The following is a 17,651-nucleotide window of genomic DNA, read 5'->3' as shown; positions in this document are numbered from 1 at the left end:
AATACAAATAATTGATGTGGTTAATTTATCTAAATATACACTTACACCTGCCAAATTATCTGTACTCAGCTAGGGTTTAAATTTTTCCCCCACTTGTAATTTTGATATATTTAAAACACTTTTGGATGTCAATAAATTGATTAGGAATATTACTTTAAGGAAACATTATCAGGGGAAACCAGAATCATTGATAACCAACACTCAACCTCCTGTAGTAGAAGTACCTTCCTCATCTAAAACTACTAAATCTACATTTAGAGAGGTATGCAATACTCTTACAATTGAACATTTACTTAGGGAAGGTACATCTAATACCCAAGTAAATACTACAAATACTATCAACTCATTTGGAGGTTTTAGAAATCCCTCAGATTTTTATCCCATCCAAAATAGAGGACAGGTACTGGAAACCTTTTTTAAGAGGGTGGAACGCGATTTGTCTATACTAAAAACTACTAATAATCACGTTAAGCCAAATTTAACTAGACAAGAAAAGTTGGCCCTTGAAGAGTTAAAGGGTAATGACAGTTGTCCGTTCAGCAGATAAAGGCAACTCTATTGTGATTATAAATAGAACAGACTATATTCAAGAAGCCTATCGCCAACTAATGATGAGAATTATGCCCTTTTATCTAAAGATCCCACTAATATCTATAAACGTGAACTTTTGCGTATCTTGGATGATGGTTTGGAGGGTGGGCACTTTGATATTAAAACCTTTGAGTTTCTCTGTGTTTACTATCCTATAGTGCCCATCTTCCACCATCTTCCTAAGATACACAAATCCCTGAACAAGGTAAGGGGACGTCCCATAGTTAGTGGGATAGGCTCTTTGACTGAACATGTGTCGCAATGGATGGATGGCATTTTACAACCTTTTGTATCATCACTTTATAGCTATCTTAGCGATACCAAACAGGTTATTGACATACTTGAAGGTATGAAATGGAATTTTGGCTTGTACCGCTGGGCCACAATCGATGTGGTAGCGCTATATTCTTCCATTCCGCATAAAGAAGGACTGGAAGCAGTGACCTATTTTCTGAAATATTATTCAGATTACAGTGAGGATTTTCAAAAATACACTGAGGATTCTTGGGTTTCTACTAACCCATAATTACTTCAAGTTTTAGGGGGGGGGTTATCTCTAGGTGTGGGACACCAATGGGGGCCAAGTTGGTGGGAGCTGTCCCATATCTATGGGGATAATAACCCCCACAGACATCTGGTCCAATATTATAATATTATGGACGTTATATTGATGACCTTCTCCTCATTTGGCTGGGCAGCAACTCAGAGTTCTCAGAGTTTATTCACTATATCAACAGCAATACCATTGGTATTAGTTTTACTTCTGTATTGCAATGGAATACAATTGATTGTTTGGATATTTCTTTGGAAGGAACAGAACAAGGACATATCAGTAATATCTATAGGAAACCTACGACTGGCAATGCATTACTGCATGCCAATAGTTGTCACCCTCGACATGTCCCTTTTGCTGTCGCAAAGGGACAATACGTCAGAGTAAAGCGTAATTGTACCCTTAACCAAACTTATTGTGAACAATCTAGGGAACTTAGACAAAGGATTACAAAAGAGGCTACTCTAGTCAGATTGTTCTGAAAGCAGAACAACAAGTACAAAGAATTGACAGAACAACTTTGATACAGGAACATTCAAAAGCCCGTTCCACCTCTGACAAAGATTTCCAAGGTGTAACCTCTGTCACTGAATTCAGCTCTCAGTATACTGAGATATGTAAAATTGTTAAAACACATTTCAATTTTCTTTCAGCTGATAAATTGGAGAAATGGGTCAGTGATGTGGATTATGTTGTTCACACAAGAGAGCTAAAACCCTTGCCAATATGCTGTCGCCTTCATCATTGCCCGAATAAAATAAACCTACTAGTTCTTGGTTGGTACATAAGGGCTTGTACAAGTGTAGACAGAAGTGCCGGGTTTGTGAATATATTATGGTGTCTAATATTTTTAAATCAAAAGTGACTGGTGAGACTTTTCCAATCAATAGCGGTCTGAAGTGCACTTCAACATATGTCATCTACTTACTTACCTGCACACTCTGTCAACTACAATATGTAGGTTTAACTACAAACGAAATTAAGATCTGTATTCGAAATCACTTGTCCACGATACAAGTAGGAGAAGCCAGTACCCCACTGGTCAGACATTTTCTACGTCATCAGGATATCAGTAGTTTCAGATGGCAAGCGATAGAAAAAGTTAATTATCCCCCTAGAGGAGGTGATCGTGACCAACTACTGCGAAAGAGGGAGATGTACTGGATCTTTAGACTTCAGACCAGAGTTCCATCGGGCCTGAACTCTAAATATGATCTCATTAATTTTTGGAAATAAAGACTATTTCTAAATTTGTTCACCTTCTTTCGCAGTGAGTGTCTCTATCTGAGGTTCTAATAAGCATAATGTTTCAATCTGCCCATGTAAATAAACGTATAATTATGATTAAAATCTCCCTGCATGTTTATATAACTTTTATATATGATATTTGCATACTGAGTGTTCTGTATATCAAGTGGTTTCAGTGCATAGGTCATATTTGTACAATTATACGAGTATAATATAGCACTATCGGTGTGAAATAATAAGATATATGCAACTCTATTATGCATACACCAGACTCCTTGTGTTTCATACAATGATGCTATCACTATTATCATTATATTACATGCAAGTGCAGCTTTAGTTCACCCACTACATAAGTGCAATTTTACATTTCCTCACCTTTTGTTTTGTTTTTACATTTATAAGTTTCAATTATGTGCATATGAGTGAGTTAATCTTTTGAATACACCTGTTCACCATGGTGGTGGTGTTATTACTTTTCTTGTTACTCAATCATGTACTAAGTAAATGGAAAGATAGTGCATTGTTGCACCTGAGATATCATGTATTGCAAAACAGTATAGAAGGTGCTTGTGAATATGTGTGTGCGATGGTGTAGTTGGAGAGCTGTAGTTGTCTGCCTGCAAATCTAAAGGATTGTTTATACCAAGACAGAAAAAGTACTCCAAGAGGCTAACCACTAATCTACAGGAAGTGCAAGGGATACATTCACCACCAGAAACACATCCCTGCATACTCCAGGAGGCTAACGAAAACCGAAAGAGGCTTCTCATCTGGATACAAGGAGGAGATTCAACCATCTATACATACCCCCAGTGCGGCATACTTACCTCATTAGATTGGGGTAATATCTGGTAATGGTATTATATACCATCTATTACTGCATATCAACTATAAGTTGGAGATATACCACGGACAATATACATTCTAAGGACTCATATGAACTTTGTTTTATATTTTTTTACTTTTACATTCATATTCTTGTACACACCCCATATTTTAATGGATATATAGGCGCTGTATCAATCCTTGCACACACACACATATATATATATATATATATATATATAAATATAAATATAAAATGAAATTGTATGTTTTGAAGCACATAAAAATAAACGTGTAACCATACACAATCTAGGAACATTGTCCAAAATCCTTAAATTAAACACAGAATTTATCTTACATTCAAAATAATACATGTAACTAGCTACTACGGGACTTGTAAAAAAAATTAAAATTATGTTTACCTGATAATTTTCTTTTCTTCAGATGGAAAGAGTCCAGCTGCATTCATTACTTTTGGGAATTCAGAACCTGGCCACCAGGAGGAGGCAAAGACACCCCAGCCAAAGGCTTAAATACCTCCCCCAATTCCCTCAGCGGTGGACTCTTTCCATCTGAAGAAAAGACAATTATCATCAGGTAAGCATAATTTAAGTTTTTCTTCATAAATGGAAAGAGTCCACAGCTGCATTCATTACTTTTGGGAAAACAATACCCAAGCTATAGAGGACACAATGTGAAAACGGGGTGGTACAAGAAGCGGCCCATTCTGAGGGCACCAGGCCTGAAAATCCCTACACCACAAAAACCTGCTTCGTCCGAAGCAGAAAAAAACCTTGAGAGAAAAAAAAAAAAAAAAAAAAAGGGAAGGACACAAGCCTTGCAGGAACTAGACACAACTGAGCCAACAAGCCTCCAGGAGACAGTCGCCATGCAGTTGGTCCGAAACAACACACCCCTTTCTAGAGAAAGGGATCAGACTACCGTATATCCCACAAAGGGAAAAGACACGAGAAAAAGGAGAAAAGGAGAAACCTCAAGAGGCTTACCGTACCTCAAATGCTCCAAGGATGAATTTAGCAGAGCAACAGATCTCAGATCCCGCTCCATCACCGGACCAGTCCAAGCGACAGATATGTCTGATAGACAGGGGGGACAGAAAGACCCCAACCACAAGCCCCCAGGGAATGGAAAGAAAAAGGGGGGACTCACCCACCCCAACAGAGCTCGGGTGCCAGCCCAATACACTCCTCCAAAATAAGGCACCCCCAAGGAGAACCCCTGGGACCTGGAACAGAGAAAAGTGCAATAGATACGTAGGAAGACCTGTCACAGCTCTCAGACAGTCTCTACGTAGAGAGATCAAATTCCAACAGGTGGAAAAGAGCGCACAGAGCTGCAGATGCTGCCCCTTACAGAAATAAGCCACCTGATCCAACCTCCTACACACAGGGCAGGACAAAGTCCCTATACAGAGATTAAACCCAAGCTCATAAGGAAGACAAACAATCCCCTCAAAAGGGAAGGTCACAGATAAGAACAGCGTACATGTCCACAAAACATGAAGCCATAGTATGATAAAAACACGGACTGAATGAAAAAATCATCCAGACACCGCTGTTGACCCAACAGAGAAAAAAAAACTCCCCATGAAGAGGAGCACACTAAGTCCGAAGGACAAGTCAGGCCTTAAAGTTTATAACCAGTACCCGAAGGTGGATGTGAACTCTGGCCTTCCAGCTTGCAAGCCCAATGAGCTAGCCCCTATGTCGCAACATAGGGTCCCTGAGAAAAAAACACGGGTCGTCCCGAACCAGTCCACAGGATCATAAGTCTCCAGACATCCAAGAAGGATCAAATACAAGAACCCTGGACCCAGAATCGTCCTAGAATGACCGACATCCCCAGGGAACACAAGATACCCATTCTGAAGCAATCAGATTCACAAGGGATGAGAACCTGGAGACCCGGAGAACGGGTACAGGACTCACTCGTAATTCCCAGCCCAAAAGGGAAGAGAACACCCTTAGCCGTAGGTCAACACCCCCCCAACAAGGTGCTTGACTGCGACAGTCACGCAATTTCTGTAAAGCCCAAAAGGCCCCAAGGGCAACACTAAGGGAAATGAGAACAGAGTAGCCTTTTTTTCTACTCTTTCGGGTGAGTCTCCCTATTCCTTTCAGATTAACATTCCAGAGGACCACACCCAAGGGAGAAGAATGCAAAGCATCCCAAACCCAGGCAGAAAAACATCCCCTAAGCAAAAAGCTTGGAAAAAGAGACAACACCTCCTATCGCCCCTGATATGGAGACGACTAACTCCCAAAGGAAGACAGAGCCTCATGGCCTTCACTTCCTAATTAAGCAACCAAAGTTGCTAGAAAAAACCGGACGAAGTCCAGAAAGTCTCGACCCAAAGGAAGAGAAGCTCTAAAAAGGAACAAGTCCTAAAAGGACACTTCCAAAGAGACCATGAAAGGCAAAACCTTAAGCACGGCAGTATGAAGAACCAAAAATCATCCAAGCCTCCAACCCACAACAGGAAGGAACACTCTAGTTCCCGGAAAAATCGGAAACGACTGAGCATGTCGCCGCGGATCTCAACGGAGTCCCGGCCCACTAGCTTGAAAGGCGAAAGAGGACTGGCCCCATGCCCCTAAGCAACCACGGACCCTCAAGTCCTCTCAGGATGCAAGTTGAAGCTTGTAAAATAAAACTTAAACAACACAAATCATATTGTGATCACTAGGTGCCCTGACCGGACCAACCGGACATAAAAAGGCGCCACATGTCTGAACTAGGCCTCAAAGACAGAAGGATTGGTACCCAGTCAGGACCTGCCTGAAACCAAGGGCCCCAGCACTGTCAAGGCCACATAGTCTCCCCCGAGATTGAGGAATAAAAAACAGACTTTTGTAAACAGTGCCACCACAAAATCGCGAGTATCAATTCCAGAGAAGAAAGTTCCAGAAGGAAGCATCATACCACAACGACCAAATAAAAAGCATCCTCACTGGATGAAAATAAGATAAGGCAACCCGTAGGCTACCGCCCAGGAAGAACAGACGGACCTGCAGGACCAGACCAACAGGGGTCCGAGAAGCTCAGAACTCGAAAAGGATACACAAATAACAGACTATAAAAAGATTACTTAATCCCCTTATGTCTTTTTTTTTTTTTTTTTTTTTTAAAATATTTTTCCTTTTATTGAAAATACATAAAACATACAGAAAGAAAAGAAAAACATAACTCAAATGAAATATGCCATGCAGGGCAAAATAGCAGGTTTGCTCAAAAATACACATATATATCAGCTAAAACAAAAGGGAATTAGTGTCATGGACATGACATTTTACCTTGAAATGAACATTTAAATTTTTAGAGACCTGAACCTGACACACACATATTGTGGCTGTCTTTAAATGATTATACACTTATAGTTTAAAGAAATCAATAAATATAAAATCGTAATACTGGAAATATAAACTATGTCATGCCAGGTGTCAACTTAATCATAATTATAACCTAAAACATAACAATGCCATCTTAGCATGATAATCTTAGACCATAAATGCAAAAATATACATCACTTAACTTTACAGTCAAAAAAAATTTTTTTTTTGTCATCTTTACTCGATAAATAATTAAGTCAAATTTACTTTACAAATGAACACAGAGAGACAAGCCGCTGCAAATGCGGTAGTTCCGGCTGGGTCCGTGAGCTGAGGCAGAGGCGGAGTGTTACAGGTACTACACAGGTCACAAGGGGTGCATGCTGTTAGGTAACGGCCGGTGTAGCCGAAAGAGACATGGAAATACAAAAAGAAAACACAGCAGCACTGATGCAAGGAAATCCAGGGCCAAAAAAGTAAAACAAAATTTACCTTTATTAGAACGATTTACATAAGTACACAAATGAGCTTCCCTGACTAGTTTCGTGCTCACCAGAGCACTTAATCATAGGGTATTTAGACAACGAGGGCATTTAGAAGATTGTAAATAAGAAAAAAAGGGAATGGTTTGTTGCAACAGAACAAAATAACTGCTATATAGTAATGTCCGTACAAGCTTTGAGCTATAGTTCCTTTTTATTTTCTGTTTCTAAGTAGTGACAGTAATAATAAGCAAAGTATGCTGTGCTCCCCTCTCTCTATGGACAATAAACAGTGGGTTATCAAGCCCCTTCGTTATTCTTTTGACCTTTTATGTATATATATTTTGTGCTATTCAGATAACCCTTATGTGACTTGTTCCCGAGTATCAATGTGTGGCTAGTAATCCTTGAAGCAATAATGTAAAGGATTTTGAAGGATTTTAAGCGGATATGGAAAAGTCCCAATCAATAAACCAGTGTCTCTGTTCATGCAGACACATATATATATGAATACATATACCTCCGCTCCCTTCTGTGCCCCGGTACCTCTGACCTGGATCGTCCTAGGTCTTGCTGGTTTGCTATGCGCTGTTCCGGACCCCCGTCCGTCCACACCATGCGGATTCAGCGTCTTCCGTATCGCCACACGTGGGGCGTGACGTCACTTCCTGGATTCCGTCTGTTGATGGTACACCCTGGGCAACTGGGCTTGGAGTTTGCTGGAACTTCAATCAATCCACGGGCTGTTTCAAGCCTCTCTGCCGCAAAATCCTCTGTTGTTAAATCGCACCAAAATAGGTACTTCCACAATTTTTTATCCTGATGCCGTATATATCCTCGGGAACCAAAGTTGAAAGGATATCATCCAGAGAGAGGGTTATTAGCAAGTCCGGACTGCAGTGCAGCTAGTAGAAAAGCAGCAACTGACTTGGGCAAAAATTGAAGCTCAAAAAATACAAGATGTCAGTTGCTGCAATTAAAAAAAAGTCTCTTTATTTAGAAATATTTAAAATATTTATTTTTTTTTCCTTGGCAGATTTAAGATGAAAAGATTCAAAAATTATTTGATTCTGTATCTCCAATATAGCCTTGGAGAAGAAGGGAACAAATTTTGATTTCCAATTTCTTGCAATAAGATGTCTGATCGATATAGTGATAGATGCCAGGGTTTTTAGCCTCAAGCAAGAATTAGTAACATCAAAATTTAAAAAGATAATGTTTTCTGGATTAAATGAGACATCAATATCAAAAAAGTTTTTTAACCAGAAAGAGAGTTTATTCCATAATTGTTTTAATTTAGGACAATAGTAAAACATATGTAATAAATCGGCCCTTGGGTATGAACAACGAGGGCATTTAGAAGATTGTGCCATATACATTTTTGACAGCCTATAAGGCGTTATATGATCTGTTTATAATTTTAAAATGTGACTCTTTCCAGCTTGAGGGAATTCGGCATTTATTTACCAGGATACAACTGGCTTTTATTTTTCCGTCTTCCAAGTTCGGACAATCCTGTGACCATGAGGCAGCAATACTGTTTATGCTAAGTAAGTTCTGTTTATTGAGCATAATATCATACATAAGGGAGATCGATGATAATCCTGCTTTAAATTTCAAAATACATTTTTTGATATCGGACCATGCCAAGCACCGACCTGGATCCCAGCTATGATTATTAAGATAGTGTTTTAATTGAAAATAGGCAAACATATCCTGTCTAGATAACCCAAATTGCGTGACCAAGGACTCAAATGAATGTATATAACCATCATCATGAAAGATTTGATAAAAATTATTGAGCCCTTTAGCAGCCCACTCCTGAAAAACTGCCTGAGAATAACCTGGGGAAAAGTCAATCGTACCAATTATTGGAAGGAATTCGGAAAAAGAGAAGTCAAGTCTTGTAAGTGTACAAAATTTCTGCCAAGCTTTGATAATATTATTTATAGTTATCAACCGCTTAACCTTAGGGGGTAATCCCCTTTGTGTAAAATGCAAACTAGCTTTGACAGAGAAGGGGGATAACATATAATTTTCCATTACCAAGCAAGAGAAAATATTTGTATCAGCTAACCAATCTATAGCAATTTTGACTAAACATGCAATATTATAAAGTTGTATGTTTGGTAATGCAAGTCCCGCGGAGTCACGAGAATTCATTAATTTTCTGAGCGCAATACGTGGTTTCTTATTTTTCCAGATAAATCTGGAAAAAATAGAATATAATTTACGTTGATCAACCGAAGAGATAAATAAAGGTAAATTCTGTAATGGATATAATAATCGGGGAAATATAATTGTCTTAATGATACTGACACGGGCCGAAACTGAAATAGGTAATGGAGTCCAGTTTTCTAGGTCAATTTCAATTTTCTGAATGAGAGGGGGAATATTTAACTTATACCAAAAATTGGGATTCGAGTGAATATAGATACCTAAATATTTAAATCCGTCCGATATTTTGAACGGGAAATTAAATTTAACATGGCTATCCTTTTTAATCCACATTAGTTCACTTTTCTTTGAATTAATTTTATAGCCCGAGAAAGAACTAAAGATATTGAGACTATTTAAGATCATCGGAATTTCCTGAGCAGGATCTCCCAAGAATATCAGAAGGTCATCTGCATAAATTAGAAGTTTTAAGACTTGCGAGCCAAATCTGATACCATCCATTGAGTCCCTGAGCCAAATTGCTAACGGTTCTAGAGCTATATTAAAAAGAAAAGGGGACAGTGGGCAACCTTGCCTAGTACCTCTGCCTAATGTCAAAGATGGGGAGATCTTAGAATTAACTAGAAGCTCAGAACTCGAAAAGGATACACAAATAACAGACTATAAAAAGATTACTTAATCCCCTTATGTCTATGCAAGCAAGCCAGTTAAAGATTAAGACTGAGAATCCCCAGACCCATTAAGAGTGGGATCCTCCAGCAACGCCAAAACGTGCCTCAGTGGAACACGAAGGTGCGCTAGTCTATAACAAAAGGCGCAACATACCTCCACTGGAACAAAAGAAAAAAAAAAGGCCCCGAAGGTTGACCCCCTGAGGCCTCAGGAGCAGTAGCTCCCCCAGAGGGCTGAACTGGACTAGGTGATTCCATGTCTGACGAGCCCCGGTTAACGGAACACGGACAATATCATAAGCACACTCCTGGGAGGTGCAGATGCGCCAGCGCCCAGATATGGCCATGTGGAACCGTGTCATAACCTCCGGTGGGAACAGGCCACAATCCCTAGAAGGATGAGTAGCGTTTGGGTTACCTGCATGCATAGTAAGAGTTGGTGGTAGGGAACTCGTCTCATGAGAAATAGAAATCCCAGAGACTGATGGCTCAGTGGGCACCCGATTCCCCGATCCCGAGGAACAGAGCACTAAAACAGCATTCGGAACATAACTGATGGGCATGTATCACCCGGGCCAATTCATATTCTTAGAAGTAGAGTCTGAATCAGAGACATCCGTTTAAAAAAAAAAAAAAAATCAGAATCCTCCATAACTGGGACACTGAATAAAAAATGGACTATTAAGAAAAATCTAAACGGCACCTTACACCCCCAATGGCTGGGGCACTCGCCACCTCCAGAGAACCAGGCACCAGTGGACCAGGATTTCTCCGTCGCCACACAGTCAGGAAAGAGGAAATGTGGTCACAAGGTAAACCGTGCAGTCCATGCAAAAGCGTGCACAACCGTATAGGCCGCGTCACTAGACATAGGCCGTTATGTTCAAAAATAGCCATGAGCAGGAGCAACACTACACAGTAGTAGACAGAATCACATAACATGATTATAAACCCCCCTGTACAATAACCCCCCTCAGGAGACATTAACCCTCGATTCCTAGATACAAAAAGGAGCATCACTGAGACCCTATGTTTAAGTTATCCCCGAAGGGTTCTAGCCACTCTCGGATAAACAGTTGTAATTTCAATACATCCATGATGAAAGTAAAATGAAACAATCATACCAGAATCTACGTCGTGGAACAGGAACACGGCCCTTCAAGTGTGACAGATAGTAGCGTCGCTTCGGCCATGGACTTGAGAGAAAAAAGCAGGCAGCGAAACTCGTCAACGCCGATTGCTTGTGGAGCTGTTAACTAACTATCACCCATGCTCTCACTGAGAGGCTGACAGGACTACTTAAAACTCCAGTCCCATACCAAAGAGTACTACCCTCCATAAGAGACTATCGAAAACTTCTGACAACCTCCTGGGACGAAAGGCAAAGAATGACTGTGGGTGAGAGAAGTGGGAGGAGTAGTTAAGCCTTTGGCTGGGGTGTCTTTGCCTCCTCCTGGTGGCCAGGTTCTAAATTCCCAAAAGTAATGAATGCAGCTGTGGACTCTTTCCATTTATGAAGAAAATAGTATGTTCTATTGGAGTTGTGTATATTAAATATACTACCATTGCTTTATGCAGATTGGTTTTAGAATCAGAGGTTGCTCTTTGTGAAATATACACAGGAGACCTTAGCAGGGATAATGTCTTATGGCTGATTTGCATGTTCAATAAAGGATATACAACTATTGCATAGTGCGTTAACCTTACACACAATTTTGCAATGTATATAGGAGGTACTGCACAGAGGTATTTACTGTAGATCTAGCCTCTATTAAATTTTATATAATTACAGGGGTAACAGACATGTTAGACTCCAAAACATAACAAAAGCGTTCAGCAAAAACAGAATTTATGTTTACCTGATAAATTTCTTTCTCCAACGGTGTGTCCGGTCCACGGCGTCATCCTTACTTGTGGGATATTCTCTTCCCCAACAGGAAATGGCAAAGAGCCCAGCAAAGCTGGTCACATGATCCCTCCTAGGCTCCGCCTACCCCAGTCATTCGACCGACGTTAAGGAGGAATATTTGCATAGGAGAAACCATATGGTACCGTGGTGACTGTAGTTAAAGAAAATAAAATATCAGACCTGATTAAAAAAACCAGGGCGGGCCGTGGACCGGACACACCGTTGGAGAAAGAAATTTATCAGGTAAACATAAATTCTGTTTTCTCCAACATAGGTGTGTCCGGTCCACGGCGTCATCCTTACTTGTGGGAACCAATACCAAAGCTTTAGGACACGGATGAAGGGAGGGAGCAAATCAGGTCACCTAAATGGAAGGCACCACGGCTTGCAAAACCTTTCTCCCAAAAATAGCCTCAGAAGAAGCAAAAGTATCAAACTTGTAAAATTTGGTAAAAGTGTGCAGTGAAGACCAAGTCGCTGCCCTACATATCTGATCAACAGAAGCCTCGTTCTTGAAGGCCCATGTGGAAGCCACAGCCCTAGTGGAATGAGCTGTGATTCTTTCGGGAGGCTGCCGTCCGGCAGTCTCATAAGCCAATCTGATGATGCTTTTAATCCAAAAAGAGAGAGAGGTAGAAGTTGCTTTTTGACCTCTCCTTTTACCTGAATAAACAACAAACAAGGAAGATGTTTGTCTAAAATCCTTTGTAGCATCTAAATAGAATTTTAGAGCGCGAACAACATCCAAATTGTGCAACAAACGTTCCTTCTTTGAAACTGGTTTTGGACACAGAGAAGGTACGATAATCTCCTGGTTAATGTTTTTGTTAGAAACAACTTTTGGAAGAAAACCAGGTTTAGTACGTAAAACCACCTTATCTGCATGGAACACCAGATAAGGAGGAGAACACTGCAGAGCAGATAATTCTGAGACTCTTCTAGCAGAAGAAATCGCAACTAAAAACAAAACTTTCCAAGATAATAACTTAATATCAACGGAATGTAAGGGTTCAAACGGAACCCCCTGAAGAACTGAAAGAACTAAATTGAGACTCCAAGGAGGAGTCAAAGGTTTGTAAACAGGCTTGATTCTAACCAGAGCCTGAACAAAGGCTTGAACATCTGGCACAGCTGCCAGCTTTTTGTGAAGTAATACCGACAAGGCAGAAATCTGTCCCTTCAGGGAACTTGCAGATAATCCTTTTTCCAATCCTTCTTGAAGGAAGGATAGAATCCTAGGAATCTTAACCTTGTCCCAAGGGAATCCTTTAGATTCACACCAACAGATATATTTTTTCCAAATTTTGTGGTAAATCTTTCTAGTCACAGGCTTTCTGGCCTGAACAAGAGTATCGATCACAGAATCTGAGAATCCTCGCTTCGATAAAATCAAGCGTTCAATCTCCAAGCAGTCAGCTGGAGTGAAACCAGATTCGGATGTTCGAACGGACCCTGAACAAGAAGGTCTCGTCTCAAAGGTAGCTTCCAAGGTGGAGCCGATGACATATTCACCAGATCTGCATACCAAGTCCTGCGTGGCCACGCAGGAGCTATCAAGATCACCGACGCCCTCTCCTGCTTGATCCTGGCTATCAGCCTGGGGATGAGAGGAAATGGCGGGAACACATAAGCTAGTTTGAAGGTCCAAGGTGCTACTAGTGCATCCACTAGAGCCGCCTTGGGATCCCTGGATCTGGCCCCGTAGCAAGGAACTTTGAAGTTCTGACGAGAGGCCATCAGATCCATGTCTGGAATGCCCCACAGGTGAGTGACTTGGGCAAAGATTTCCGGATGGAGTTCCCACTCCCCCGGATGCAATGTCTGACGACTCAGAAAATCCGCTTCCCAATTTTCCACTCCTGGGATGTGGATAGCAGACAGGTGGCAGGAGTGAGACTCCGCCCAAAGAATAATTTTGGTTACTTCTTCCATCGCTAGGGAACTCCTTGTTCCCCCCTGATGGTTGATGTACGCAACAGTCGTCATGTTGTCTGATTGAAACCGTATGAACCTGGTCCTCGCAAGCTGGGGCCAGGCCTGGAGCGCATTGAATATCGCTCTCAGTTCCAGAATATTTATCGGTAGAAGAGATTCTTCCCGACCTGTACAACGGCAAAGAGAATGACAGGGGTAGGCGGAGCCTAGGAGGGATCATGTGACCAGCTTTGCTGGGCTCTTTGCCATTTCCTGTTGGGGAAGAGAATATCCCACAAGTAAGGATGACGCCGTGGACCGGACACACCTATGTTGGAGAAATATAACCCCTCACATAAGCTCCCCTCTGTGTTGACACCCCAACTGCTGTATTTCTGAGGGAACTTTTGACTGCTGTGTGCAGTCAGAAGTCGCTTAATGGGCCATACACCTTTTTTTCAAAACCAAGTAAAAAAAGTGAATACAAATGCTGCTGGAGGGTTGTCTCAGAATATCCCCTAAAAGTCATCTCAGAATATCCCCTAAAAAAGGATTAGATACTTTATTGTGAGAAATTACCTCACAATAGTCCCAAAGCTATGCTATATACGCTTGACTAAAACAAGTACCTACTAATAGCTTATGGGCTGTATGAGTGCTGTAGCCACTTACCTGACTGAAGCACCCTTCCACTGAGCTTACCAGCATGGTGCCTTTTGCTGTATCCAATAGATAGCCCATCCAGTGCTTGTACATGTACAGCGGAGGATCTGAGAGTAAATAACTGTATTCCCATGGGGAGGCTAAGCAACATGTTCATGTGACGCCCGAGGGTAGTTATGGCTGAAATTCCATAGGGAGATGCTGCGCACATAAGGTATTCCTATGCCCCTTTCTCATTCAGTGTGCTGAAATCTTCTTTCTGCTGATCTCTTCTTACTAAATGATTTTGCATCAGGGGTTAAGGGTCTCACATTGGTTTGAGCTTTCATGAAATCTATTTTTAAATTAAAATAGCTGGAGCATCTCCACCTTCAGTATTTCGAGAACAAACTGAGAAGAGAGGGGAGGTGGGAAGGGATTAAAGCTTGTGTGGGCTCTCTACCTCCTCCTAGTGGCGGGAAGTATATCCCACGATAGGGAATTCCTATGGACTCTTATAGTACAAAATAAACCTCTCTAATAAGAGTCAAAGGATGCAATAAAAGCTGCCTTTAAAAATATATAATGAAAATGTATGGGTATTATAAAACCAAATTAAAAATAAAAAGCAGTTGAATATTTAATGTGTGAAAATAAACATATTTGCCTTAACTCCCCTTGACCAATATGCAGTCTTGCTGCAAATAGTGTATCAGTTACAAGTATCCCAGGGGTGTGCAGTCTTTCAAATGAATTGACAACACTGACAATTTACTTTTTTCACCCTCAGGGCCACAAAACAACTTAAAACCTGAAATAAAATATTAACCTAAACAAATTTCTAATAAGCAGGATGCTCATGCCACATTTCTACATTACACATAAATCACAACTTCCAGAGGCTTCTGTAAAGAGGAGTTATTGGGATACTAGTCTATTGACAAATATTTAATTTCCAAAAAGTTAGAGGCTAGATAAATTCCATCTTTGGGCTGTATGTTGATCCTTAAACCTTGTGGGACAATCCTGGTCTGCTCCTTCATACATTGTAGAGAAAAAGTTAGATCAAAACACAAAAGCCAATTATACAAGCAGCACATACCTGCGTGAGCAGCATAAAGGCATTATCAGCTCTGAGGTTCTTCTTCAGAAATTCCACACAATGAGCCTCTAGAGCAGGCACAGCATATTTCTTAGCCGTATACAAAGTGGTCATGACTGTCTCAGGACCAATCTGCACCTCATCAGAGTACAGGAATCTAAAAGAGATACCAATGTTATGTTCTACATCATCGAGCATTAAAGATAAAATGGCTGAGACTTTGTTTTACACACATTATGTCCTCATATGATTCCTTAAAATCCCAGCTGTCAGACTGTGGTTATGACCACTTTCTATCCACATTATAAACCTCCTTGGTGAACATGGCCCAGTTATTTGGCTTTCAGTAGCCCTTGTTTATCATGTTCAAATTCCACAGCCTCCTTCAAACTTCAGAGCCAGCAACTCAGCCTGGTCAAGTTAATCGATAAAATATTACCATAATACTGCTATTCCCTAGCAGCAATTCAGTTATACTCCGTCCCAACCTAAAATTCCCAATGGAAGCTAAAAATCTGCTACTTTATTGCAACATATGGCCAAATTAGACAGATCACTCATTTAAACTCCTCCTGCGTATGCTTACTCATGGCTCTCCTAGTATACCAATATAAAACTATTCACTCCATTGTTTACAACTCAGTTTGCTACACTCATTGTACAATAAATATGCCCTGTACAATTAAATTTCAATAGCAGGGCCCAATTATGTTGTGATTTCTCTTATAATGTAAGCCTTTTCATAGGTGCAACAGACATAGGAGTTGGTATTAAATCCATGTACACATCTTCCTTTTACAAAAAACAAACGTCACATTTAATCTGTGTATCATTGTTCTTAAAAGGGAAAGTAAAGTCAAAATTAAATGTTTCTAATACAGATAGGGCATGTCATTTTAAAACAACTTTTAAATTTACTTTTATCATCAAATTTGCTTTGTTCCTTTGGTATTGTTTGTTGAAGGCTAAACCTAGGTACACACATGCTATTTTTTTAAGCCCTCGAAGGCACCTCTTATCTCTGCATTTTATTAGCTTTTCGCAGCTAGACAGTGCTAGTATATGTGTGGCATATAGATAGAATTGTGCTCACTCCCGTGGAATTATGCACAAGTCAGCACTAACTGGCTGAAATGCAAGTTTGTGAAAAGCACTAAGATAAGAGGGAAGTCTGCAGAGGCTTAGATACAAGGTAATTACAGAGGTAAAAAGTGTATTAATGTAACAGTGTTGGTTATGGAAATCTGGGGAATGAGTAATAAAGGGATTATCTATCTTTTAAAAAATACAAAATTTTCAGGCAAACTGTCCCTTTAAACTCTTATTAAAAATGACATTGGAGATAAAATTATATTAATGTTTATTTTCTACTAATGAACAAAAATGTTTTGCTTTTTACTCTAAGAGAAACTATAATAAGAAAACAAAATTTTAAATCATGAGTTCTAAAAAAAAAGACAAAATAAAAGTGCTTATTTGAAAACTTACTTTAAAAGAGCAAGGAATGCAGCAGGTTCAACATCCGGAAGTTCAATTTCGGTTTGAGTTGTGGCCATGCCACCATTAAACATGGCATCAAAGACTGCACTGCCCACCGCCAAGACAAACCTAAAAATAAATATGCAAATTTAATGCATATCCCCTTCCACGTTATCAATCAGATCCCCTCTAATATCATTGAGGCATGTTATTTTAATAACACAACCACATAGTTAAAAGGTCTATTCTTCCACTACTACCCCTATAAATCAGTCGAACCGAAAAACTATTTTTCTTTCTTTTTTTTTTTTAACCAGATTATAAAAAGGTTACATTCATTTTGCCCATAACAGTATGTTATACATTTGCAAAATGCTACTTGGGGTCACAAATTATTTTTCCCCATAAATCCTTAGTCAAAAACAAACAGCTCTGGTAAAATAGAACATATTTATTCATGAATTTGTCCCAGGGAGCATGTGGTCCAGTAGTTTTTGTTTAAGAAGCACATATTATATAGTGTTACTATGTGAAGTATGGACATGTTTAGTAGGATTACCTCTAAAAATGCATGCACCTCAAATTGCAAATGTATATCCAGTTGCATTTCATAGTGCCCTATGATTCATTTATGTGGTTGACAGCTAAAATAAAAAAAAAAAAAAAAAAGCTCTCTCCTCTTTCGGGTGTTTGCTTTGACGAGACCT

The 17,651-nt window shown here is 40.0% G+C and overlaps 1 protein-coding gene across 1 annotated transcript in view; it reads right to left on the bottom strand.

The window, feature by feature from the left end:
* Positions 1-17,651, bottom strand: part of BTBD2 (BTB domain containing 2) — an 89,972-nt gene that overhangs the window by 57,320 nt on the left and 15,001 nt on the right. Inside the window, exons 2-3 of the mRNA XM_053703082.1 lie at positions 16,954-17,073; positions 15,466-15,622 (exon numbers count right to left, since the gene is read on the bottom strand). Coding sequence (XP_053559057.1) covers positions 15,466-15,622; positions 16,954-17,073 — 277 coding nt within the window. The remainder of the gene's footprint in view (positions 1-15,465; positions 15,623-16,953; positions 17,074-17,651) is intronic.

This window comes from Bombina bombina, chromosome 2 (assembly GCF_027579735.1).
Source record: "Bombina bombina isolate aBomBom1 chromosome 2, aBomBom1.pri, whole genome shotgun sequence".
NCBI lineage: Eukaryota > Metazoa > Chordata > Amphibia > Anura > Bombinatoridae > Bombina > Bombina bombina.
This window is presented reverse-complemented; position numbering and strand designations above follow the sequence as displayed.